The 26,343-nt window shown below is 40.9% G+C and overlaps 1 protein-coding gene across 1 annotated transcript; it reads left to right on the forward strand.

Moving 5' to 3' along the window:
* The first annotated feature begins 1,042 nt into the window (after nucleotides 1–1,042).
* C6 (complement C6) lies at nucleotides 1,043–26,318 on the forward strand. Its single transcript, XM_056514107.1, is given in 19 exon segments — nucleotides 1,043–1,149; nucleotides 2,760–2,917; nucleotides 3,706–3,862; nucleotides 6,122–6,266; nucleotides 6,877–7,018; nucleotides 7,864–8,002; nucleotides 9,938–10,138; nucleotides 13,715–13,955; nucleotides 14,652–14,774; nucleotides 15,761–15,927; nucleotides 16,777–16,905; nucleotides 16,907–17,003; nucleotides 18,189–18,360; nucleotides 19,261–19,372; nucleotides 19,834–19,966; nucleotides 20,950–21,141; nucleotides 21,684–21,774; nucleotides 23,210–23,451; nucleotides 25,389–26,318. Coding segments are annotated over 18 exon segments (2,823 nt in total). The 5' UTR covers nucleotides 1,043–1,149; the 3' UTR covers nucleotides 25,571–26,318.
* Nucleotides 26,319–26,343: the final 25 nt, after the last annotated feature.

The raw sequence follows: 26,343 nt of genomic DNA on the forward strand, positions 1-26,343 counted from the left end.
TTTTTCACATAACTTTTAAAAATCCCAACCAGCAGCAATGATAGAGCCAGTGATGATTATCTTGATTTCCTATGACAAGTTTACACAATGTAATAAGGATCTGGCAGAACATAATTTTGCTAATTTTGTGCTCAAGTTGTGTAACAACACTTCTTGGCCAAGCTCAGAATTTAAAAAAACTGCAAAGGCAACTGGAAAATGAAGTTGTGCAGAAAGTGCAATGTTTTTTTTTTCAAGGATGTAGATGACCTTGGACCCCAACAAATTGGGAAATATGTTTTGAGGACTCTGACATCTTGACATATTTCTGCCTGTCCAGTGGTGTCAAGGGGATACAATGTAGGATTGCCCTCTGCATGGAGTCCTCTCTGGGTATTTGGGAGGTCAGGGATTCTATTTCATACTGTGATTATTTTTTTAAGGCAAACTACTTCTTTGTTTTGTACTTGCTATTGGTGTTTGTGTTCTGCATGTGTGTACTCTCTCATTCACCTTTCAATCCCTGCCTTGGCACTCAGTCCTGGGGTGGTGCCCGTGCTGCAGGACTGAGGCTCTCAGTCCTTGTTTGCTGGCAGCTCTTCCCCAGGGTCAGTGCCCAGATCTGGCCACCGAGGGCAAAAGGCAAACAGCTGTAAATAACCTCAAATGTATCTGGACTTTTGCTCTCTTGGTGGAGACAGTGCAGCAGCAGACAGGTATCTTGCCTTAGCCTGGACTCTCTCCTGTTGCCTTGTGAAAGCAGTAACGAGTTACAAGAACGAGTCTTTTTACCAAATCCTCACTCTCTTGCTGTCAGACTAGAGGGCAGAGAGGTTGAGAAGCTCTCTTGGGCAGCACAAGGAGACCTGCAGTGCCTTGAGGCACTTTGGCCTAGTGCAAGTGTTCTTTGATTCCTCTTGGGTCGTCCTGGGCAGCTGCATTGGTACAAAGAGGTGGTTCTCCACATTTCAGGAGAACACATCTCCCTGGGGGTGCAGGTGCAGAGGCCACTTTGTTCTGAGTGCTCCTGCCACCAGATCAATTTGCCTTCATTAAAAGATAACCAAATCAAACAAAGCCTCTGGCCTTTCATTTGAAAGACTGCAGCAAACCACACCAGGGTTGCATGAGTCTGCAACATAAGCTGACTTTTCAGGGAACAATCTTACAGTAAGTTATAAGGGAGGATTGGTTTTGGTTGGCTTCAATGTACACACATTACAAGACATATGGAGAAGTGTTCTGTGTGGTTTGTTTTGTTCTATTTATTTAAAATGTTGAATTACTCTCATGTGCTAATATTTATATAGCTTCTGATGCACTGATGGGTTGGTGTTTTGTCTCTGATGGGAATAGAGAGTGTTTTTGTATGTGCAGCACAGTGATGGAATGAAGCAAGTAATTGTTGTGTAGGGCTTCATCTTTTTTCCAAGACAGCATTGTTGGTGCAAGAAGCTGGGAAATCAGGTAAGGAAAAATAAAATATCTGTTCTCTTCTTAGTCCACTGGCAATACTGCTGCTTCCTCTTGTCTTACCATATTTTGTATTCGATTATACTTAAATCTCTCTGAGAGTATTGTTTATTGATGAGCTTTCCATGTGAAAAGTGCTGCAAGTTCTCACTTCACAGCAGTGAAGTGCCTTTACTTGCTAAGGGAGGAAGCAATGCTTGTATTTGATGCAATTTTATTTTTTTTTCAGCAAAGTATAAAAATCATAATAGCATATGTGGCTAAAAACCTAAAATAAAAACACTTGCACAATTTATTTCAAACATTTTGAAACGAAATATTTTCGACTATTGTTTTGAAATAAGTACTTTGGTTTTAAATGTCCTATTTGGTTTGGGAGGGGTTTTGAGGCAAACCAAATTTATAATGCTAACTGTAACAGCTTATCACATTTAGTGTTGATTCACCCTCATGATGAGGTTTGCATTTTTTAATTAATACCTTTTTTTTCTGGAAAATGGGTGGGGGCGGGATGGGTTTGTTTGCTTGATTTTTTTGTTTTGTTTTGTTCTGTTTTGGTTTGGTTTTTGGTTGCTTGTTTGTTTTGGGGTTTTTTTTAAGTTTACCAAGTATAATTATTTCCTAAAGACTGTCTATAACCTTCTGTCTCAACAAATAAAGTTTGATTGACCACTGGAGTGAGAAAGAGGCCTAGGATGTTCTGTTTCCACTGCTGGTGGAAAATCCAGATGAGCTTTGAATAGTGATGGTTTGTAGTTTCAACAGTCTAGTCAAAACTTTGAGAAGGGAGAATTCACTGCAATGAAATGCTTATGCAAAGGGGGTTTATAGGCATGCGAAAATTAATTGGTTACAGGCTAATAGATGGAGCTGCCTAGTCTTAAGGTCTTGTTTGCTTTTTTACATACTGTATAGGAAGAACTCTTATATTTCTATTCCTATTTCTAGAAAATGCTTTTGAGGATAAATCTGAGCAGTGAAGAACAATAACAGATCTTTATTTGTCACATTCAAAATAATTTAGAAGCAACTTCTGAAACAGAAATTATGCACAATTGTGTTGGTACTCCTGATAAATAGGTGGTCAAAAAACTCACTGTGCCTTCCAGTCCTTAAAGTATTGACTGAATTAGTCTATGGCTATGTCTGCCATGCATGATTGCCCCTTTCTAGGTGCCCTGCTTAGCACCTTTGTGCTCTGAAGCAGATTTATGGACTCTGCATTTTAGAAGAGCCATCTCTGTAAGAGCTCTGGCATGACTAAGTGATGGTTCCCTGAGCTTTTGTTGCTTGTCTCTGTGATGTAGATGGACACCTTTCCCATGGGAGTGACTGTGCCCCTGCACCTGGTGCTGCTGAGCCTGGTGGTTGGGAGCAGCCAGGGCTGCTACTGTGAGCATTTCCCCTGGGGGCCGTGGTCTGCCTGCTCACAGACCTGCAATTTCGGCACACAGACCAGGCACAGGTAGGGCCAAGACATCTCACTGCTTCTGTGAAAAATAACACTCCTGGAGAGGGCACCCATGTCCAAAGCTCCACCTTCCACAGTATATTGAGAAAAATTGTCATCTCAAGTGTTTATCAGATAAATAGATCATATTTTAATTGCAATGCTTTAAAATTGCGTAATGTTGGATATAGAGCATTACTGCCCGTGAGGCAGGGAGGGAAGGGGAGGGCTGGAATTAAATGATCCTTGAGATCACTCCCAACTCAGACCATTCTAATCCTATGAGCCAGTGCCTCCAAACAAACAGATACCTGCCAAGAGATGCAGTGAGGGGAGCAGCCAGGTCCTGCAGGGGCCTTGCTTGGGCATTCAGCCCCTGTGGACACACTGAGCCCCCTCTGGGAGCCCTGCACTGGGCACAGTGCCACAGGAGGGGCGAGCTCCAAACTTCCTCCCTGCACTACTAGTTTTATGAAAGCAGACAATGCCAAATAAAGATTCGGCAGCATCAAATTTGATGCAGCTCTGTGGTATAATCTAAACTTGTGAGAAATCCCCTCTTTTCCTCCTGGCTCTGTCTGTAGCTGTCCTCTGGGACATCTGAAGTGACATGAATCAAAAAGAATTGCTCTTTAAACTTAAGGCATATTTGGATTTTTCTTGTAATCAGCATTCTGCAACTGCATATTATCTCTGAAGGTTTCTTAGTTGGGTTCAAATCATTTTGTCAGCCTTCACCCACAAGTAGAGAACCTACTATCTGTCTGTTCTTTCCTAGCATATTTTTTTAAACTTTTTTTTAGGCAAATAAGAATGGATGAATATTATAGCCAAAACTTCTGTGACCAGCTGTGCACAAAGCAAGAATCTCGTACATGTAACCAGCAAACATGTCCTATCAACTGTCAGCTTGGAGACTTTGGCCCTTGGTCAGAATGTGACCCATGTATTAAAAAACAAGTAGGTAAAAAATGCATTATGTGGGTTAAATGCAAGAAATTATGCTAAAGAGATTTCCTTGATTCAACTTTATGGCAATTGATCTGGAAAATTACAGCTTAAGTTAACAAGGGAAATTGGTTATGAATTATACAGTAGGTGCTGGAGAGAACCAGTTAAAGTAAGCAGATCAAACCAGAAAGGGGTGATTTAGTAGAGTAAATCCATTTATGTGCTGCTTGTGATGCTTATGATAAACTTGCATCAAAGTTTCCACTGCCATAATTGAAGGTGAATTTTTCGCATAAAGAATCAACTTCACATGAAGAATAAACTGAGAAATGTTCATTTCTGCTTAAGCAGGAGAAAGTCACAGAATCTTAGCTTATCCATAACATTCTGTATGTTCTAAAGACAAGAAAAATAGAATCAAATCATCTTATGAAAAGAGTCAACAGATCCTAAATGCCGCTGGCTAGAAATTCTCAGGCTGTATCTTACACTGATAGTCAGGCTTGAGACTGCTGTTAAGAAACACAGAGCACAATTCCCTGAACCTTCACAGCATGCACAAACCTCCACACCACCCCCAGGCAGATGTGCTAATATCTGTGGGACAAACACTCAGGATTATGGTTTTTCCCCTTGGGTTCTTCTCTGTTGACAATGGTACAGTTAGAGCCAGTAGAGAGGGAAGAAATGAAAAATCAGGTTAAAGTGAATTTGACCTAAACAAACCAAGCCCTGTCAATGTAAGATTGTAGAGGACAGAGTGACATCAGATTGTGTGGGGCAGTTGTATGGCTGGTGGGCATGAGCTTTGAGGCTGACCATGAGAGCAGCTCCCAGGTCCTGTGCAGACACAGGTTGTGTCCCTCTGCATGTACCCCTTGGTTTCAGAAATCCATGCCTGAAAAGCAGTCCTGAAAAACCTGTCAGACATCATTTACATATATATGTAAATATATATCTGACTTTCTGATGCCCAAAAAGGGTGAGAAAGACCCACAAAAGAGATTCTACATGAACCAGCCTGTGGGCTTGCAACTAGGATGGGCAGTGTTAGAGCAGAGCAAGGAGAATCAGTGGAAGACAGGGAGACAGAAAGCTTCAAGAGATGCAAGGGACTGTTCCTCTCAACTGGTCTGATTTCAGTACCCTCTTGCATGTCTGAATTTCTTACCTTACATCCCTATATAAATGTATTAATTTTAGTAATTTTAAGTATTGATGCAACATAGATGCTTCTTCTAGCAAAAAGGTGCTTTTGAGGACTGTGGTCCATTTTCCCCTACAAACTATAAAGATCATTGTTTGTGACCTTTATAAATAGGAGCAACCAACAGAATGGAGGATCTGGCTTACAGTGTAAGAGTGAAGACTTAGTGTAAGCAAAGTCCCATTGATGGGGAGGGATAAAGAAGCAGAAGCTTTGACAAATAAAATAGCAAGTGTTATGGAACTGGAATTAAGTGTTAGGAATGGTTCTCACGAGCTTGAAAACTTTCTGGTGTTGCTCCTTGCACTCTCCCTTCACAGTCACTTGGTTACTGATTTTTACTAGAATCTTCCTGTGCTGTTGTCTCCAGAGTCTTTCTATTAGGAGGGAAGACTGCAAGGAACTATACTTTTCCAGTGAGAAAAAATTTTTATTGGGGATACTGTTTGGGCACATGCAGACTAGAAGTCCTGTAAAATGGAGTGGAAAATGTGGCTGAAGTGCTTTATCACCCTTCAACTTTACTGTTTTGTGTGGAGGGTGCTGTCTCAGAGTAAGAAAACTCAATCAGCTCCCAGAACCTTTCAGGAAAAGCATTTTTGTCCTCTCAAGTCATCTAGTCCTCCTCAAACATGGAAAGTCCCACATGTGGGACTCAAGCCACCTGGGTTGTCACTGTCAAGGTATTTCTAATTCAACAAAGAATTGAACAGGAAAAAAATCTCTGTAAGCCCGTACTCACATAATTTCCTACTGTACATACTGAAGATACAGGGATAGGAATTTCTGATTCCTTTGGTGCTGTAGACCAGGTGGTCTGCAGTTTAATCATTTATGCTCCATCAGGGCTAATGAGGCTCTCAGGTACCATTCCCCTGCCGCCTCACCTGGGATGATGGCACAGTGGAATGGAGGGACAAGAATGACTGATTATTTCCCTCAGGGCTCTGGTTCTGATAAAGCTTCAGCAGCACTGAGGTGTGTGGCTCTGCCTGGGGCAGGACTCAGCTACAAACACAGCTCACAAAAACAACCCTGAGTTTATTTCTTCTGCCTTTCAGTTCCGTACCCGGGCGCTCCTGCGACCGTCCCAGTTTGGGGGCCAGGCCTGCACGGAGCCACTGGTGGATTCCCGCCCCTGTTTCCCAGCCAAGCTCTGCAACATAGTGCAAGCTGACTGCAAGAATAAATTTCAGTGTGAAAGTGGTAATGATAATCCTCACTGTGCCACTGCAGTATTACCAGTTAGTCAAAGATTAGATACTGAGACAAAGACATCCATACACTCCGTGCATAAATTCCAGGGAAAAGGGACCAGGGAGAAAAGTTTATGTGAGGATTTTATATGTGTTAGTAACCTCTAATCTTTTCAGTTTCTTCTGTAAGTAATTAAAATGCAGTCCTTAGCCTGGGATGTCACTGTGATCATGATAGTTGGACAGGAGCACTGTTCCAATTATATTTCTTTGCACAAATTTTTCATATATAAACATAACTGTAGAGTTTGTCTGAACATAAATTCTCACTATTTTTATTAGGCGCTTGTGGTTGTTTCTTGTTTGCTTCAATTTAAATATACCTGATTAGACTAAATAGATTTATCCTCATACCTTTTGCCAAATTTAAAATTAAGTCTTTGCAGCTTTGAACTGAGGCAAAACTCACAAAATTAAACAGTTGGGATAATCTTGACCTTATGCTAACTTAGTGATAACATCAATGGCAATCTCATACCTTTGCAATGGAAAAAGACAAGACTGCCCTTTTCTGCATTTAGACATGATGAACATTTGCTGCCACTGTTTCTCTGGTGCAGGTCGCTGTATTTCAAAAACATTGGAATGTAATGGAGAAAATGACTGTGGGGACAACTCTGATGAAAGAAACTGTGGAAAGAAAAAGACTGTGTGTAACCGAAAGTATGAGAGCATCCCAGGAGTGCAATTAATAGGCAGTGGGTAAGCCAACCCTACTGATTTTTTGGTAAGCTTTAGTTGTTACCTCACTAATTTGCATGAACAAAATAGTTCCCAGTTATCATGTGAGAGCATTCATTAAAGCATGGAACCTCTCAAATTAGAACTGGCAAGAAATTATAAAAATACAACAAAACAATCAGGCTAGGACTTGCCTACTGCATCTTCCAGTGCTGCTCTGCACTGCTGGTAGACCAGATGATGAGGTGTTGAGGAACACTGCCCTTGAGTGACTTCTGTCCCACAGCAACTAGAGCATGGATGGGCAACTTCCAGCTCATGGAATTGCTTGCCCCTACATCAGTGCCAAGTGCTTCAGAAATTTTGAGGATGTTCCTCTACAGGTGTTTGTCTCTGTGGCATTTCATAGGACACCAACTACTTCCACGCTATTAATTAAAGCAATATAAATCCTAAACATGGGATACTCATCCCAAGCATACTTGCATTTTTTAATTGAATTTTCATCTCAGTGTGGTCCAGTAACATCACTAATGGTAGAAATAGAGAATCAGTTGTTCATTTTCCTAGAACCATTTTTAGGTTCTCCACTTAAGACTGACTGCCTTATGCTGACTGTGAGATTATCAGTAAGGTTAGGCACTATTGGAAAGTAGGAAACTGGATTGATGCCACTGCATTTTTCAAGTGAAATCAGTGAGAATGAGAAGTTGTTGTAATTCCTTTCAAAGCAGTAACATGACCCAGATGCTCATACTCTCAATTGAATCTACAGTACCTCAGTGCAGCTGTATACCATGAAATATTGCAAGTCCATACGTCTTTCTGGAGCTGTTTAATCTCTGGAAATATTTTTTTTTTGTTAGATTTCACATTCTGGCAGGCGAGAGCCGAGGGGAAGTTCTTGGCAACTCATTCAACGGAGGACAATGCACAACAGTGAAGCGCAATGAGACAAGGAAATTGTATCGAGTCCCTGCAAACCTGGAGGCTGTCAGCTTTCAGGTACTCTCAAGCAGCAGCTCCCAGCTGTAAAACCATTGCTGTACTCACAATCCAAGTTCAGTGTTAGGTAGTACTGTATGTTTTAGAACAAGATTTCTCAACCTGGTGAGGCTTGAAGATGCTTCAGTTGATGGATGGAAAGGGGATAAATTTTCTTGCTCCATTCATGCCTTTCAGATCTGTGTTATTTCAATGCACCATATATCAGAGTCAATGTGCTTGATCTGAGCTTCTTCTGCTTCCTTGTGCCTGTGGTCTTATTTTGTTCTGACTTGGTACCTTCTCCTAGCCAGACATCATCTAGGCAGAGGTTTGTTCAACTCCAAAGCTTATTCCAGCATCACTTCTGTATACTTGAAGTACCAATGGCTGCAGCTACTGACTCCAGCATCCTTCCTGTCACTTGCAGCTTTGGGACCCAGTTCCTCCCATTTCAACCCCCCAGTCCTGCCTGTTCCCTGCCCAGCTTGTCCACAGTGCAGGAAAGAAAGGAGACAGACACTGAGCCTGGGAAGCAGGAAGTCAAAAAAATACACAGCCTGGAGAGGAGTATCACAGGACAAGCTGGGGGAATTACCAAAATGAACCTGGAGTGTATCTTATAAAAAATCTAGGAACCACTAATACCTTTTTCATTGACACTAGCATTCAGAAAATGCTTTGAATAGCATGGTTGGGGCACATCATCTGGCTGTGTCCATATGAGCAGGCCCTGACTAAAGCCAGTAGATGCTGCATTGGGAAGAAAAGAATGCAGGATATGAAGAAAGCTCAACTAATGGATGAAAACTGATGATTTTTGCCACAGGTGTTGTGAGATTTTAGTATTATTTTAGCAGAGGCAACTGAAAAAAGGACACCCTGCTACATTCCACAGAAACTTCAATTGAATTGGCCATGACATGTAGGATTTGTCAACAATTGTGAAAAATTACTTTATGCAGAAATATTCAAAGGGAAAAACTGATCTTTGGTTTGCCCATGTTTCTTTATAACCAGTAAGGTTCATTAAGTTATCAATGCCCATTTGCAAAACTGTTTAGGGTTTGTGAAACTCACCTTTAAGAGTGCATCTTTAATATTTAGAGCAGCTTCTCATATAGAAGGGTCTCTGGATTTGGCCTCCTTCAGTGTATTTTCCTGCAAAAGCTATGACTTAATGGAAGTGGAGGGAGAGAATGGACCACCTTCATATCCCAAAATCCTTAGCAGCCCTATTAAGCAAACAGGTCTAGAGGAGGGGAAAAAAAATCTCATTTTTCAAAAACACATGGGGATTTTCCCAAATTTTGGGAAATACGTAATTTCTTATCTGATGCTGTGGTTAGTCTTGGTGCTTTGCTCAACACCACCACTGGATGTTTACTAACTGTTTCAGCAAGTTTGCTCACAATTCCTCTTTATCTGCCTTTAATCCACCATGTATAGGTACTAGCAGTCCAAGTATACTCTAAGACTCTCTTGTGGAAACCTGTTCATTCTTCTAGCTGGAAATTGAGAAGAAAGGCCAGGAAGCACCAAATTCTGTCTTGTACAATATAGAAGCCACGGGGTTGGGTAGTAGTGTTGATGTGGACACAGCATATATGTCTGGAATTCTTTTAAAAGTATGTTGAAACTTGTTGGAAAATATTCCTAAGGTTTAGGGCACAGGGGTGAGAAGCTTTAGAAGAAAGTGTTACATGCTTTTTTGCTGTTGTTCTATAAACAACTATTAGTAAATCTGCTTCTTAACTTGTATTAATTTTTCTCTCAGCCTTTCTCAGATTCATCTCTGGTGTTAAGAACAGTTTTGTGGCTTATTTTCACATCTCAAATAATTAAGCATATTTTTTTCCATTAAAAAACATAAAGAAATCAGTAATTCTTTGCTAAATAGTTCTCTGTTTCATATTCTCATTTATGCAATTGAATTTTGCTTTATTGAATTGCCAGGTAACAGATGAAGAGGATGATGTAACATCAGATTTCTACAAAGATTTAACTCCCCTGAGTGATAGTGCTTCTTTCAGTGGCTTGTCTACTCGAAGTGGTAAACGTTCTTCTGGTATCCCATTTTTATTCTCAAAAAAGACACGGGTCCAGGTTACATCTTCTTACTCCTTCAAGAAAGCTATTAAAGCCTCACATGAAAAGGTAATTGAATGTTGCCTTCATTTTCTTTCTTTGAAATTATTTCTGTCTGCTCGTTTCAGAACTGAGCTGCCAAAGGCTACTTTCCCTATCAGGACATTGGCCCACTAGAATTACCTATTTTAAAAATCCTCTTTCAATACCACAACATATTCCTGGTTGTAACATACCTTTTGTAGTGCATCATGATTTTCTGGGTTTAGCACAGAACTTGACTTTTAAAAAGCATAGATTTGACATTATCATATTGGGGAGGCCACTCTTTCCCCTATCCTAATTATAGATTAAGAAGGCATAATACCAAACAGTAGCAGACTACTTAAAAAATAAAGGAAGTGCACTCAAGAATGTTATACATATGCATGTACTGGGTATTAATCTACATTACTTTTTTTATTTGGTAACTAACTTGCATATTGAGTCTCATGTCTGACAAGATACATTTGGTCATAAAGATAATCTCAGAAATAACAGACCCACAGAAAAGATTCTCAGTACAGATAACATTTTCCCAATAAGCTTCTGTGCTTTTAATGCATTTAAATGAATACTAGTAGGGTAAAAGATTTTGTATCTGATTAGCTTAATGGCAGGAAATGATGGGCTATTGTTCATACTTCTGCAAGGGAAAGGCCATAGGACTGAAGGAAGCTAAGACCTGTTGAAACCCAAGAGTTTCTATGCAATTGCAGTGAAGCTTTTGCAAAAACATAGTCTTAACATTAAGATTTCCTGTGATGGAAGTTTGCTGCAGGCCTTGCTCATAAGTCCTAATGGTTAAGCAACTTGAGTGCTTGAACAGCCCATTGCTTCTAGTTTGAATGCAGCTATCCTGAGGTTCCAGCTGCTGGAAACCAGTTTACTTTCATGCCCATGTAGATTCCTGTACACATACCATATCTTGTACAATTGGCAAGTTTATTTTGGGGTCACAGTGGCTTCTTATTGGCTTAAACCCAGACCAGAGCTAATTATGAAAATGTTAGTTTAAGTTAAACTTCCAAGAGAAAAGTTCTTTTGCATATACATTGGTTTTCAGGATTGCTGTTGTGGGAGATGGTGAGGTAGAGGAACAGGTTGCCCAGCTGTGGATGCCCCATCCCTGGCAGTGTTGAAGGCTGGGTTTGATGGGGCTTTGAGCAACCTCAAAGCTCCATCCAGTGGAAATTGTTTCTGCCCACAGCAGTGGGTTGAACCTAGGTGGTCTTTAAGGTCCGTTCCAACCCCAAACATTCCATAATTCTGTGAAATCACAGAAACCCATGAATAAATTAGTCTAGTTGATGACATATCATAAAGATGTTATGTAAAGATGTTATAAAGATGTCATAAAAATGACATCCTTTATGACATCCTTTTTTAATGAATCCACAGCAGGACTATTACCTTGGGTCTTCTTCATGTTATCAACTGTATCAGTCAGGAAGCCTCTATTTTTATCTCTATCTCCATAGATAGTGTTAGTGAGTGTTTGCAGGTAGATGTGTGCTTGTGCATGTTTAAGAGACCTACAAGTAAATTTGCAACACTTCTTTATATAGTGAGAAAAGAACTCTTTATTGATCACTTAAAAGGAAGGATGAACTCTCCTGTGCTTTGGGACATCTCACTCAGACCTTCATGTTAAAATATGTATAAATAAGATATAAATATTTATATAAAAATATATTATATGCATATATATTGCATATATGCATATAAATAAACACACTGCATATGCAAAAAATTTTACATTACTATCTCAGAGTCTCTAGAGGGCCCTAGCCACTTGAAGTGCCATACATTTCTCCATATTGGCATGGAAGAAATATGAAGACTTGATGTTTTTTATGGTTATTTATCAGAATTATTTTAGCAAAGTGGCCTGGTCCTATAGTATGTATTTATGAGTTCTGATCCTTTAATCATAGAATTATAAAATAATAGAATGATTTGTGTTGCATGTGACATTTAAAGGCAACCTAGTATGATCTGCAGTCAACTGGGACATCTTCAACTAGATCCTGTTGAACAGAGCCCTGTCCAGCCCAGATTTGAATGTTTCCAGGGAGGGGACATCCATCCCTTTTGGCAACCTGCTTTAGCATTTCATCCTCATCATAAATTTTTTTTTCCTTATATGTAGCCTGAATCTACCCTCTTGAAACCATGATCCCTTCCCTTACTACTGCAGGCCCTACTAAAAGGTCTGTCCCCATCTTTCTTGTAAACCTCCTTGAAGTATCACAATGCCACACTGAGGTCTCCCTGGAGACTTCCATGCTGAATAACTTTTCCAGTGTGTGCTCATAGCAGAGTTGCTCCAGCTCTGATCATTATCCTGCTCCACCCTCCTCTGGGCTGGTTCCAGCAGGTCCCTGTTCCTGCCTGTGCAGGGACCCCAGCTCTGGCTGCAGTGCTCCAGGTGGGTCTCACAGAGCAGAGCAGAGGGGCAGAATCCCCTCCCTGCCCTGCTGCCCACGGGGCTCTGGATGCAGCCCAGGACACGTTTGGCTCTCTGGGCTGTGAGTGCCATGGCTGGGGCATGTCCAGCCTCTCACCCACAGCACCCCAAGTCCTTCTGCTGCTCTCAGTGAGTTCTCCCAGTCTGTGCTCATGCCTGGGATTGCCCAGATTGTGTGCAAGCACATACTGAAACCAACTGATGTTTTAGAATCAATATTTGCCAAAGTGGCTCAGAATTTTGTGTGCCATGACTGAAATGTTAGCTAGCATCATTGAAAACTGAGAAAGTGGAGTGGAGCAGAGCAGTAGAATCCAGCAGAAGAACCCACGTATAAAACACAAAGTGTTTTTTAATTAATCTTCCCTATATGCTAGTTGCTTATTTGCTCCAGTTTCCTGCTCCTCTTTTTTCTCCTGATCTCTTTCCTTTTGCCTTGGGCCATTAGTTCCCTTTGTCACTTTACAAATCCCTTCTTTCAGTATTTTCTATTTGTTTTCTTTCTACTTAGTATAACATTAACATAAACAGATTCCAGCATTGTAGAATAATATGAATAAGCTCTTTCATAAGCATGTAAGAGATGTCCTTTCCACCTCAGGATATTCTATGATTATATGTTTCCAGTGTTTGAATATTCTCTTTTGTTTACCTCTCACTTTAACAGCCAGACACTTGAACTCATGGAGGTCTCTATCCCTAAGTTTAGTTTTAGTTTTAACAGACTGCTAAATGGTGGAACTTCAAAATACCCACCCACCAGATTAGCTGCAAACAACCCATAGACAGTTAAAAGGTGAACCCTTTCTCAGAATGTTTTGGTCATCTTAACAATTGCTGGTGTATTTTTCTTATGGCAGAAATCCTTTTAGATTTGAAGGTGCTTGGTGACCCTTATTTTTTTACTGGAATACAAATACTGAAATATCTCATATATACTGCCACAATACAAGGGAGCCCTCAAGAACCTCTCAGAGCTCTTGGAAAACCCAGAACTGCTTTGTTCGTGGTTAAAGCATCATGATAACAGAATTCTTTTGTTCTTGCAGTGTACCTCAGGATATACTCTTGTCTCCACTAGTTTCTGCACTTACCTGCTTCTGAAGGTGCTAAGAGTTCCCTTCTCTTATTTCTAGAATTCCAACTTTATTAGAGTCCATAAAGTAATTTCTGTTGCAAACTTCACGATGAAACAATCAGATCTGCAGCTATCAGACGTCTTTCTAAAAGCACTTAACCACCTGCCCCTGGAGTACAACTATGCTTTATACAGCAGAATATTTGATGACTTTGGCACTCATTACTACACCTCTGGCAAGATGGGTGGCTCCTATGATATTCTTTACCAGTACAGCTCTGAGGAACTGCAGAACTCGGGTATGCAATCTTTAATGTAATGAATCTTGAGTGGTATTTTAAGAAAATATCATTTTTGTTTAACAGCTTTTCTTATCCTGGTTTTTAGGTCTTACACCACAGGGTAAGTTCTCCAACAGCAAAAGATTCTTTAGATTTTCACAGACTCATTAATTACTCACAATTCTTACATATAGAGCAAGAACAAATTTTTGCTCTGTACTGTATTTGAAAAGTTCAGGAGATTCCTTATTTGGTAAATGTCACTGTGTTCAGGGAAGCCACTTAAGACCTTCAGACCAAGACCAGGTGCCACAGGAAAATGTGTTCCAGCATCCTATACCATGGGACTGAGGTCTGAGAGATATAAGGGGTATTTTTTGGGATGCAGTCAATAAAGTTGATAGTTTGAATTAGAAATTACTTTAAAGTTTTCCAATGACTGATAGACTGTCCAAACAAAAAGACAATACCACGAAAATGGAAAACTAAAGTTAAAAGCTGTGCTCTCTAATGCCACTGCTGTGACGTGCACGGGCATGGGGGTGCAGCTGAAGCTCTGTCCAGCTCTGGATGGGGAGAAGCGCGTGCCTGCTGCAGTCTCCAGCGGTGGCTGAGGAGCAGGGGAAGCTGCTGCCTCACCTCAGTGTGGGAGCCTGGGGCATGGTGCCTGCCACGTGTCATGGTGATGAAGATGCTGCTCTGTGCTATTTCTAGGTCTGTCTGTTGAGGAATCAACAGAGTGTGTCCGAACAGAAACAACCAAGCGTGTGTTCTTCAGGAAGAAAAAGAAAGTCAGCACGAGATGCACCACAAACAGGATGACTGTGACACATGAAGGTGACCATGATGAGAGCGGGGCCCATGTCCTGTTTCTTACCCTGAGAGATACCATTTCCCTCAGCTGCCCCAGGTGAACTCTCAGCTTTATTGAGCTACAGATGCTCTTCTACCACAGTCACAGGAGCCAGTGTTTCATTGTCTGTCTCTGATACAAGCACTGAAATGATATCCTCATTTGCAAAAGAAATTATGTTGTAGATGTGCCATTTCTCTGCTCTGGAGCACCATCTCTGGGGTGGTGGCACTGGCTCTCCAGTTGGTCACAGATCTGACAAGCATTAGCACAGGTCCAGGGACCAGGACCAGGAAAGCTGAATTGAAAAATGAGCAAAGCTAGAAATATTTGTCAGTAACTGCGTCCCTTATCTTCTTTAAGGGCTGTTCAGAGCTCATTGAGAGCATTGGGCAGCAATAACACACTCCCTCACTCCTTTCCCACCTTCCTCATGCCAAGCAGACATTTAGATACTGTAGTGCCAGAAATGTGTCTTAGAAACTGCAGAAAGCTGGCACATTTTCCCTGAGAGTGGCAGGAGTCATGTTCTGCATCACTAAGGATAGGAATTTCATCATTTCCACCATGTTTTTGTCCTCAGTAGTTGATTAATATCTGTTACTTGGATGTTTACAACCAGGACTAAACCTACCATGCTGTGTGTTGTCGAGGTATCCTTCCTGCCCTGTTGTAATGTTCTAGAGGAGGTTGCTGCATCCTCTGCATTTTCCAGAACAGCCTTACACTCTGAATATCCCTACGGCTCAGGCCTCAAACATTTCATTTGGAATATTATCACAGGCTGAAGTCATAGCAGGCAGGGATTGTTCTTCTGAGCTGTGACTTCATTTTTCCAGGGATAGTTTCAAAAAATTAATCTTAATATATTATTTAATGCCCTCTTATACTATTTCTTATAATTCTGTTGTCACATGCACTGATTTTGGAAGCCTTTGTCTGAAAATTCTGTGATGAAATCATCTTTCAGGTTCCATTTTGGAGTCAGCTGAACGATCAGTTTCCCTGGTAAAAGGTGGTAGGTCAGAGTATGCAGCAGCTCTGGCCTGGGAGAAAAAGGGAGCTTTTCCAGGACACAGAGTCTTCACAGACTGGCTGGAATCAGCAAAGGACAATCCTGTGGTGATTGACTTTGAAGTAAGAGAAGAACAAGAAAAACACTGACATAGCAATGACTAATTGGTTAGCAGCTCTTCAAAGAGCTGTGCTGATATTTTTTCTTGTAAACAGGGATGATGCTGTGTATCATATGAATATACATAAATATGGGCATAACATAAACGTGCAGAACTTTATTAGGACAACTTCTTGTCCATGTTGGTTTATAAGGCGCACCAGTTTTGCATTGTCTGCGGACAGTGGAATTAAGAGTGAATTAATTGAATTAATTGCTCTGGCACCAGCAGGAGCTCAGGCACAGGCAGGGGTTAGTTACTGTGCAGGAAAACAGAGCATGGGATCATTCCCTTGTCAGGCTATGTTGCAAAGAATGTCATATAGCTAAACTGAAATAAAACAGCAATGCCCTCTGTCTCTGTCCTGCTCCTTACATGCTGCTGTGAGTGCACTGAGCTGTCTCCCTCCCCAGCTGGTACAGCAGCTGCTCAGCAGCACTTGAGGCAAACAGCAAAACCTTCCCTAATGCAGCATCCACTGAGGTCTCTCCTGCTGCAGCTGCTGAACTCCTGAAGGCATCTGACATGGCAGGGACTGGATGTAAGCAAACCCTACATCACATAGTGACGTGATGTGATGTGATGTGATGTGATATGCGGCAGAGAGTGTCCTGAATTTCAGGACATAGTATCCCACTTGCTTGATTCTCCCCTGGCTCACAGAGTCCTAACTGCCGTGCTCTTTAAAACATCCATAACTCCTGTGTGACAAAGCTTCATAAGTAGGCTCCAGCTCCTTTAAAATGCTCTGGCTACCCCGGTGAGGGCCCTGCTGTGTTTTGGCTCCTGCTGATGCAGTGCTCTCTGCCAGGTGTCGCCCATTGTGGACCTGGTGAGGAACGTGCCGTGCGCTGTGACCAAGCGCCGCCATCTGAGGAGAGCCCTGAGGGAATACGTGGGCAGGTTTGACCCCTGCCAGTGTGCCCCGTGCCCCAACAACTGCCAGGCCTGTGCTCTCTGGGACAGAGTGCCTCTGCCTGTGCCCTGCTGGCACCTACGGCACCGACTGCGAGACGCGGGCGCCGGGCTACACGGCAGGTACGTGGGGTGATGCTGTCCTCGTGCAGCTGTGGTCCTTCTGGTACCTCTTTGTCATGGTTAATCTGCCATGACCTGCCCTTACCAAATCCACAGCACTTCCTACCACATGCTGATGTTCAAAGGTGATAAGAATAAATGTAGGGATTACAAATTTTAAAAAAATTGAACTGAATAGCCATGACTCCAAATACGGTGTAAGACATGGTAAAATATTCCTTAGCTATATAATTAAGGTAGTATGAAATGAGCTATTCAGCAATAAGGGTGAAGGTGAGATTAAAGATAACTGATGCAAAAAATTAGGAAACCCATTGCTTTGTTTTCCCTATAGCCTATTATGCTTAAAACTAAATGGCTAATGAGCATAAAAATTGTTGATTACACTTTAGAAGGAAAACTCAGTTGTCATAAGGAGAAAGAACATAATCACCATTCTGGAGAATTTAAAGAGCAATTTAATGCAAAACATTTTTGAATTAAATTTGGACTAGTGCCATACCTAAGGGAAACAAAAGAGACATTGTATATGTTTATATTCCACAACCAAAAGAGAAAGTCACTTAAGCAGATACAGGTCGCATTATCTGACCCTGATAGAGGAATATTTTGAAAGAAATAAATAACTGAAGACAGAGATGGATACAGAAAGTCTGTAGAAAAGAAAGGGTGTGTAAGAAAAAAGAATCACGTTTCAAGGTAGTACGTGTAACAGATGCTGGGGATTAAGAGAAGAGAGTAATAGTAATATTTTAATTTAACTGGCATGGGATGTAGATTTGGGGTTTAGACATGGTGTTAGAACTCAGATTTATTTGAAAACTCATTAAATATTGGCCTATTGAAGAAACTTGTCATGAAACATGTACCATGAAAACACACAAATCTGTGTGCGCAATAAAAGTATAAAATATGCTGCTTCTGAGTTTTGATGTTACTTGCAACCAAAACTAGAAAGGTAAATGTGTTTTAGGGTTTTATGAAGCAGCTGAAATTTGGCTGGACACCTTTTGGAAAACTTTCTGTTCTAGATGCAATCTACTCCCTTAACATTAACAATTTTTAATCTTCTGAAAATGGCTATTAGGAATTTACCCTCATCCCTCTCATATGTTGCCTTAAAATAAATATTGCGTATGGCACGGGTCGGCCAGTAAACGATGGTGTCTCCTTCATTCCTTGCAGTTGCTGTTGATGGCCGATGGGGTTGCTGGTCTGAATGGAGCCCATGTGGTGCTTCCTTCAAAAAAAGAAGGAGCCGGGAATGCAATAACCCGTCCCCGATGAACGGCGGGAAGCCGTGCGAAGGGCAGCGGGAAGAAGAGGAGGACTGCTACGTCTCGGTGTTCACAGACACGTAAGATCAAAACATCTCCATAGCCAGGGGATAGTTAAGGAGCCCTCCAGAGTGACTCTGTGGCTGCTAAAGGGAGCTAGTAGACAACCTTCCCCTCTGAATTTCTTTGGTGCAGCAGAGAAAAGGCAACTCTGAAAATCTCTGCAATTTGCTTTGGATATATTTGGATATATTAATTTTTTATTCCTAGAAAATTGCTGATGAATTACATACGAAAGTATGCCTGTAGATCTTGTTTGCTGCTTTGCATGGCTTATTTGCCAAAGCCAAGGAGAAACCTTTTCCTTCTCTTCATTGGAGTTCACAGTTTCTACTTTTTTTCTTTTGCTATTCCCTCTTTTCTTAGAGGTTGAGATCTGAACTCAGCCACAGAGAGAGTTCGGATGAAGATACCAAGTTCCTCATATTTACACTTGATGTACCTTTTTAGCATGTTTTCTACTTCAAATCCTAATCCCAAACTGGCTCGGTTTTTTTCATCTTCAAGCCCAAGGCTTCAGTTTTTCCACTGGGACCAAGAGTTGAAACATGGTTTTCACTATCCCTGCTGTAATGACTGCAGGAGGGATTCCAGAGTGAACAGGAGAGGATTAAAACCAGCTCCACAGTTCTTTGTTACTCAGTTAGACATCATGGTCTGTACAGCTCCATGCTCATGGAGACCAGGTACCTTTAACCACTGCTGGTGGCAACAGAATTATGTGGATTATTTAGAGACTTCCTGTAATATTGTCTTTGCTGCCTCTTTTTCTTGCTGTATAAAAATATTTAATTCATAGATGCATTTAGCACTTTTGTACTGCTCTCATGCTCTCTCCCAATCAACCTGCAGTTTTGTCCACCATCTTTTATTTAACAGATGCTTAAGACAGAGCCTAACAGCAAATTTTCACTTTTCAGAGGTGCTCCTTGTATAAATGATGATGAAGCCAAGAGAGAAGAAAATGTCTTGATTGGTGAACCTGAGTCTGGATGTTCTAGGCCAGACCCACCAGAATATGGCTTTATCAGGGTGAGCATGAAAACTGATACAGAAGCAAAGTGTAGTAGTTGGAGAGATTGGACATTTTATAGCTTCTCTGCTGTATGTGCCTGATATCCAATCTAGCTGCTGTGCTAGTGAGAGTGCTGTGTTCAAGGAATGCTGCAGGACTCTAGCCCACCACACTACACCAGCAACTGAAGAAAAGTCAAGGTAAAATTCATTTCAAGTGGTCCTTGAATCCTTGTTTTGTAACCATGACATCAGTTACTGCAACTGGACAAAGTTGTCATTATACTGGTGAGTGGATGACTCATATTTCAGAATAGGAAATGCATGCATTCATTACCTCTTATCAGGATTTTGCTATTGTTTCCTTTGACAATGCCCAGTCTCATTACCATAGATCCTTTCAGAACCTGTTGATGTGTTCTTAATTTTTTTTTCTCTTTTTTTTTCTTTTTTTTTCTTTTTTTTTTTTTTTTCCCCAGAATGAAAAGAACCAGTATGCTGTGGGGGAGGAAGTTGAAATTGCTTGTGTGAGTGGTCATAGCCTCATTGGCTATCAATACCTTCGGTGTCTGCCAGATCAAACCTGGACACAGCAACATATTGAGTGCCAACGTAAGAAAGAGAAAATTAACAAAATGCACAGCAGCAAAATAGAAGGGGAAGGAAAACATGCAAAAAACATTTTAATAAAGGTTTAAAAAAAGGAATCTCAAACATATCTAAAGATATCAAAAAGATAGCATTTTAAGGAGGTATTTCATGTAGACATGGCAAAAACATCATGAGTCACGACATCACTCCTTTTTCAATTCAGAAGTGTTACTATTATGTGCTTTGTAAGGAAATTTTTTATATCCCGTGCATTAAAAAATCCTCAGATGCTGTGAGATCCTTCTCTTTCCTAGTTTTAAATACCTTGAACAAAAGGACTTACCTTTTGTTTTCAGACTTACATAGATATCTTTATGTTGATACAGTTATGAAGAAAAAATCATTCTTACAGAAATTTGTCTCCTATCTTTTATATTAAATGGATGGTGTGTTTCTAACCATGACCTCCCAGACTGCCTTAAAAATCTCTATCATAAATCAATGCCTTGAAGGATTTATAGGTCAGTTAAGAAGTAAGGATCAGAATCAGTCTATGTTTGCTAATAAGAGAGATTTCAGTAGTTTTCTAGAACTTGGTGGGATTTAATTGACTTCATTTTAACAAAAGAAGTACCTGAATATACTTATGAGCTTTCTATTGCCATTGCCTTTCTTCCATTTACAAAAGAGAAATTAAAATATGCTGTTAAATGCCATTCTTACTATTTTTAAACAGCAAAATTAAATTACTTATATTGGCATATATTAGAAACATATGTCATTATTTAGCTATTACTTGAAAAATATTTTAAAGACTATGACAATGCACTGAAAATTTCTAGACTTAATTATGTGAAATTTTTATTAGTTTTGAATGGCAGACAAATGTTCAGTGTTATTGAGTATCTTTATATGGTTCTTTAGATAAAACATTATGACTTTCTGTAAATATCCACACAGCATTAAACCAACAAGAATTACACTTTTTTTATTGTTTGTTACAGCCTCAGTATGCCTCCGGCCACCAATATCTGACAGTGTCACAATTTCCCCATTTAAGCAACAGTACAACATTGGTGAAACAATGAAGCTGAGCTGCCAAGCAGGGTTTATAGTCACTGGTCACACAAAGTATACCTGTGGGAAAGACCTGTCCTGGATACCTCCTATTTTGAGGTCTATTACATGTGAAAAAGGTTAGTATGCCTGCAGATACTTACTGTTTCCATATCACTGGTATTAAGAGTACTGTTTATTTCAGCTAGCTAGAACTAGAGGGCTGATGACTGGGTTTAAGATATATAGCAGCCTGCTCATTAATTTTAGTTTTACTTTGTGTCTCCCATGGTGACAGAATTTCAGCTCTAATCTTCAGCATTAGTTCAGAATTTTTGGATACAATGTTCTATAAACTTTAATAATAAAATTGAGCCACTGCAACTGTTTGCTTAAAACCAAAATCAAGCCAACCAAACCCCAACTGCATTAACAAGGCTTTATGAAAGCAAAGTAGGAAAATTCATTCTATTGAAACTTCAGCTTTCTCTTGTTAAACAGTATTTTCCAGTGATTTTTGCAAAGACTGATGAAAATACTTGCAGCCTGCCAACCAGGGAGCTTTTGCAGTGAGAAACTTAGGATAAATAGAAATAAATCCATTTTCGTTTTTATGGTAGTAGTTGAAGATATTTCTGTTCACTCCTTACTAGTTACAGTAGTTCTCAATCTGTTGTTTCAGATGTGCAAACTAAAATTAGAGGAATTTGCAATCCAGGACAAAAGCAGGTTGGATCTCAATGTGTTTGTATGTCTCCAGAAGAAGATTGTGGGTAAGTACTGTAATTAGAAATCAAAATTTCTCTAATGATAGGCGAAGAGGCCATTGTGACACCAAACAGGAAGAGTAGGAAAAGACAGCTGAAAATCAAGACTACTCTCTGTTCAGGTATTAGCTAGCTGGTTCTCTGTAGTCAAATTACAGCCCTGTTTGTATCCTATGAAATAAATGATCAGAGAATCACAGAACGGGTCAGGTAGGAGGGATCCCCAGTGATCTCCTGGCCCAACCTCCCTGCTCAAGAAGGGCCATTCCCAGTGCACACAGAACAGGATTGTGTTCAGATGGTGACTGGATATCTCCAGTGAGGGAGACTCCATGATCTTTCCATGCACACTGTTCTACTCACAGTAATCCACTTCTTCCTCAGGTTCAAGTGGAATTTCCTGTGCATCACTCACTGCCCCATGTCTCTTGTCCCATTGCCTGGCACCATGGAGCAGAGCCTGGTCCATGCTCTGACCCCTCCCTGCAGGCCCTGACAGACACTCATGGGGTCCCCTCTCAGCTCTCTCTTCTCGAGGCTGAACAGGCCCAGCTCCCCCAGCCTGTCCTCATAATAGAGATACTCTGGTCCTCTGATCACCTCTGTCACCTTCCACTGGAACCACTCCAGGAGTTCCATGTCTCTCTTGTCCTGAGGAGTCCAGAACTGGACACAGCTCTCCACATTGCCTCACCAGGGCTGACTAGATATGCAGGATCACCTCCCATAACCTCCTGCCAGTGCTCTCCCTGATGCACTCAATTACATTACTGTAATTAGGCACCACAGCACATCCTTTTAATCTACGGTGCTCTCTGCTGCTGGAGACCCCAACTCTTCCTTTTTGTCTCTTTATTTCTCCAATGTCATCACCATGCACAAGGAGCATGCAAGAATTATGATATCTAAGATTCCTTCCAATCTAAACCATTCTATGACTTTATGATCCTCTTTTTGGAAAACAACTAAGCTTCACAAAATGATGCTGTTTGGAAATGGATGCACCTTCTAGGAATGAATTCACTCAGTAACCAATACAGAAAAAAAGGAAACTACAAGCCACATGATGGTTTTTCGCCTCCATTTGGTCCTAAGACAGCTGTGTGTCAGAGATAGAGTTGCACACACAGCTGCAGGGATGCATTAACTCAGAAAAGCCACCCAGGCTCTGTGAAATTTCACATCCTTGTGGAGTAACAGCCTCTCTTTTTTCCTGGACTTTCATCTCCCAACAGCTGGACAGGACCAAAGCTTCCCCATCTCACAGCACTTGTTTTATCAGGTCCAGGTCCTACAGTAGCTAGGGCAGCCTTAGGTCTTTAGATGGATCTCCAGCCTGACCATAGCTTTGCAGTGTTTCATCTGATGCTGGTGGACTGTTTAAAAACATAGACTTTTCCACACTCTACTAAAATAATTTTTCCTTTATTGCTTTGGGCAGTCACTACTCAGAAGACATCTGTGTACTACATGCTGTTTCTGAACAGAATGTGACCAAGCCCAGCTGTCAGTACTCAGCTGAAATGTGCCTTGGAGTGCAGTCATTTCATTTCTTGCATGCTGGCCCTTGCCATGGTAATTCCAACCTAGACTGGGCTATTGAGAGGGCAAAGCTATCTACAAATAGCTTGAAGAAAGAGCCCTGTGGCTATGACACCTGCTATGACTGGGAGGATTGTGAAGGTATGACTTCTGAATGGTGAGATTATCCATCCCTTTGGATCTAAAGGTAAAGTGTGCTGACTTTCACTGCTCCAAGAACAGGATTTACAGACATTGTGGTCCCTCTCGTCACACAGAGTGTGAAAGTGTGGTCAGTCCTGTGTCCCTGCTACCTAGAGTTACACTTAGATATGTGCCTTTTCCCTTTACTCACAGCTAGTGTAGTGTTGTTACTTCCCATTACAGCCCATTACAGAGCTGTAATTTGAATTCCTCCATGAGGAACTTGGAGATTAAGAGAATGTTTTCAGGAGAATTAACATTTGAATCTTTCATCATAAAAATGTAGTTGGTAATATTATCACCCACTCCTTGTAAGGCTACTAGCTCCTAGTTTGTACTTCAGGAATTAATTTGGACTACACCCTCTATAGCATATAATTAAATTGTGAAATTAAATCATTATACTACTTCAAAAGCAAGACTGGAGCCATCAGGCTTAATAGGATTTTAACGGTAAAATTTGCAAATACCCATATGTGAAAATTGTGTTTATCAAGAGTTTTAATGAACTAGCTTAACTGGTAAAATCCCTAAGAGGATTATTTTTTAAACAAGTGCAAGTTGACTATTTACTGTGTAACCAGGTGATAAGAGCAGTAGTTTTTTCTGTAAATGTCTGAGGTGCTGACTGGTTCCACACACATCAAGCGCTTGCTAGGTAAAGGCTGAGTGACAGACACACTCACTTCATCCCTTGCTGCCAGAGACAAACCTGTTTCTTATCACACCTGGTCTACTTAATGATAAAGAAAGCAACAGTAGTATGCAGCAATTCTAAGCGCCTGTTTTGAAGATTCAAGATACCTGCAGCAGAATTTGAAGTAAATGTGGCTCTAAAATTACTGCATGACCTGTTGTTCCTTGTGGGCTCAAGCAGAGGGAATGACCAGGTGTGTCCATCAATGGACATGCTCTGGTGGAACCTCTAGGCACCTTGTGCTCCTGGGAAAAAGATTTTTTTTTTTTTTTTAAATTGATTATTCCAGAGCCTCTAAGACATCTAGCTCTGTTTCTACTGTGCAAGTGTTTTCAAGCTGGATCTTGTGCCAGCACTTCAGTGTTTTTCTCTCATAAGCCTACAGAGGAGCCCTGTTCAGAAAAATAAGAGAGAGGGGAGAAAAATGTATTAAATAAGATTAGTTGTCAGTATGGTGCCCAAGAAATTAGAACTGGACCCTTCACCATCTCCACAGAAGTCCACTTTTCATGAGTGTGCACAAACATTAAGGAAATTAATGTTTTGCTTTTCCTGAGAGTGAGTAGTTGGTATCAGCAGAGGGACAGAACACACTGCAGAGAAAATACTGCAGTACAATGAAAGAAGCTAAATGGAGAAAAGCACACACTTTTCATGTTTTAAAAAATTGAAGGCAGAAACTCTGCCTAGGGAATTTCTGGGAAATAATATAAAGAGTCAGAACCTGATTAGATCAGAAATAGGTAATGAAATAACCAGCAGGACTGAGCTTTACCACAGGCTAGCAGTAGGTAGCTTACCATTCATAAAGAGAGCTTTAATGAAATAGGAGCTGACACAATATGGACCTTAAGACTCCATTTCATAGCAAGATTGTGTTCAAGGATAATTGGGAAAAGAAAGTCAACTTAATATATCTTTGTTTAGAAGAAAAGTCATGGAAAGCCAGTGGATAAAAATAGTTAGATCAATTCTGCTTTTGTATGGGCCATTGCTGCAAAAACTGTTATTTAAAGCTGATTATGTCTCTATTCTTAATATCGAACCATCTAGTGAATGCACGACAGACTTTTTGTAACTAATATATCACAAACATCCAATAATCTTTTTCCCTGTTGGACTTTGTAATGTCATCAAAGTATAAAATTTGCTCTTAGTCATCACATTTGCTGCTATATTTCCCTACATTCATTCCCAGAGACACAGACCCAGTGCTCCTGCCTGATGCCTTACCAGTGCCCCAAAGAAGAGATCCGCCCTCACTGCATCCAAATGGAGACGACAGGGAGGAGGAGGACAGTCACTCATTGCATGCTGGCAGCCATGAAGTGTGCTGGCATCAAACTGCAGGTGCTGGAGCAGGGGAGCTGCCTGCCATAACCCACTTGCTCTCTGCAGACACTGTGACCATTGCATCAAATGCAGACTGAGCCACCCACGGAAAAATTTGGTTAGTTATGAAAGTGGATCAAAACAAAATGATGAGGAAAAAGAATACAGCTCACTTAACAGCTTTTTGGGAAAAGGGTGGCAGTGGCTTTTTTCTGTCAGAAAATGATCTGGGGTTGGGGATATAAGGATGGGTTGTCATTGCTGGCACCTGTGGGGATGTGCAGAGGAAGGGAGGGGAGCAAATGAAAAGGGAGAAAAAGAAATACTGCCTTTGGTCTCTCCCTCCTGAGACTTTTCCTTTCCTCAGCCATTTGTTGCTTTGTCCTTGTGCTTGTGACTGCTGTGCACTCTTGTCTCACTGGCTGAGTACCTGCTGTATCATGCAGGCAGACAGAGCAGGCACTTCAGCACCTCTTCAGACATCAAGTGGGGAAGGGGTAGCAAGAGCCTACCTGCAGTCATGGTACAAATAGAAAGAGCAATACCAAATATTGAAAACCACAATTGCACAATGATTGAGTGAAGTCTTCAAAATGATGTGATTTTTAATTGAAGTCGCTGAAGGGAGGAGGTGTTGGCTTTCTGTGTTTGTTTGCTGGGTTTGAGCTTTAGGCAGAAAGCCTGGAGCCTAAAGCTTGGGGAATTTTTATTGTACCTCTCAAGGTGAATTAAGAATGTTTTCAGTTTAAATATAAAATAAACGTTTAATGAACAATGCACTGGGCAAAGTCCTACTGCAATATGTGGTTCTACTTGGAGTG

Source organism: Oenanthe melanoleuca, chromosome Z, assembly GCF_029582105.1.
Source record: "Oenanthe melanoleuca isolate GR-GAL-2019-014 chromosome Z, OMel1.0, whole genome shotgun sequence".
NCBI lineage: Eukaryota > Metazoa > Chordata > Aves > Passeriformes > Muscicapidae > Oenanthe > Oenanthe melanoleuca.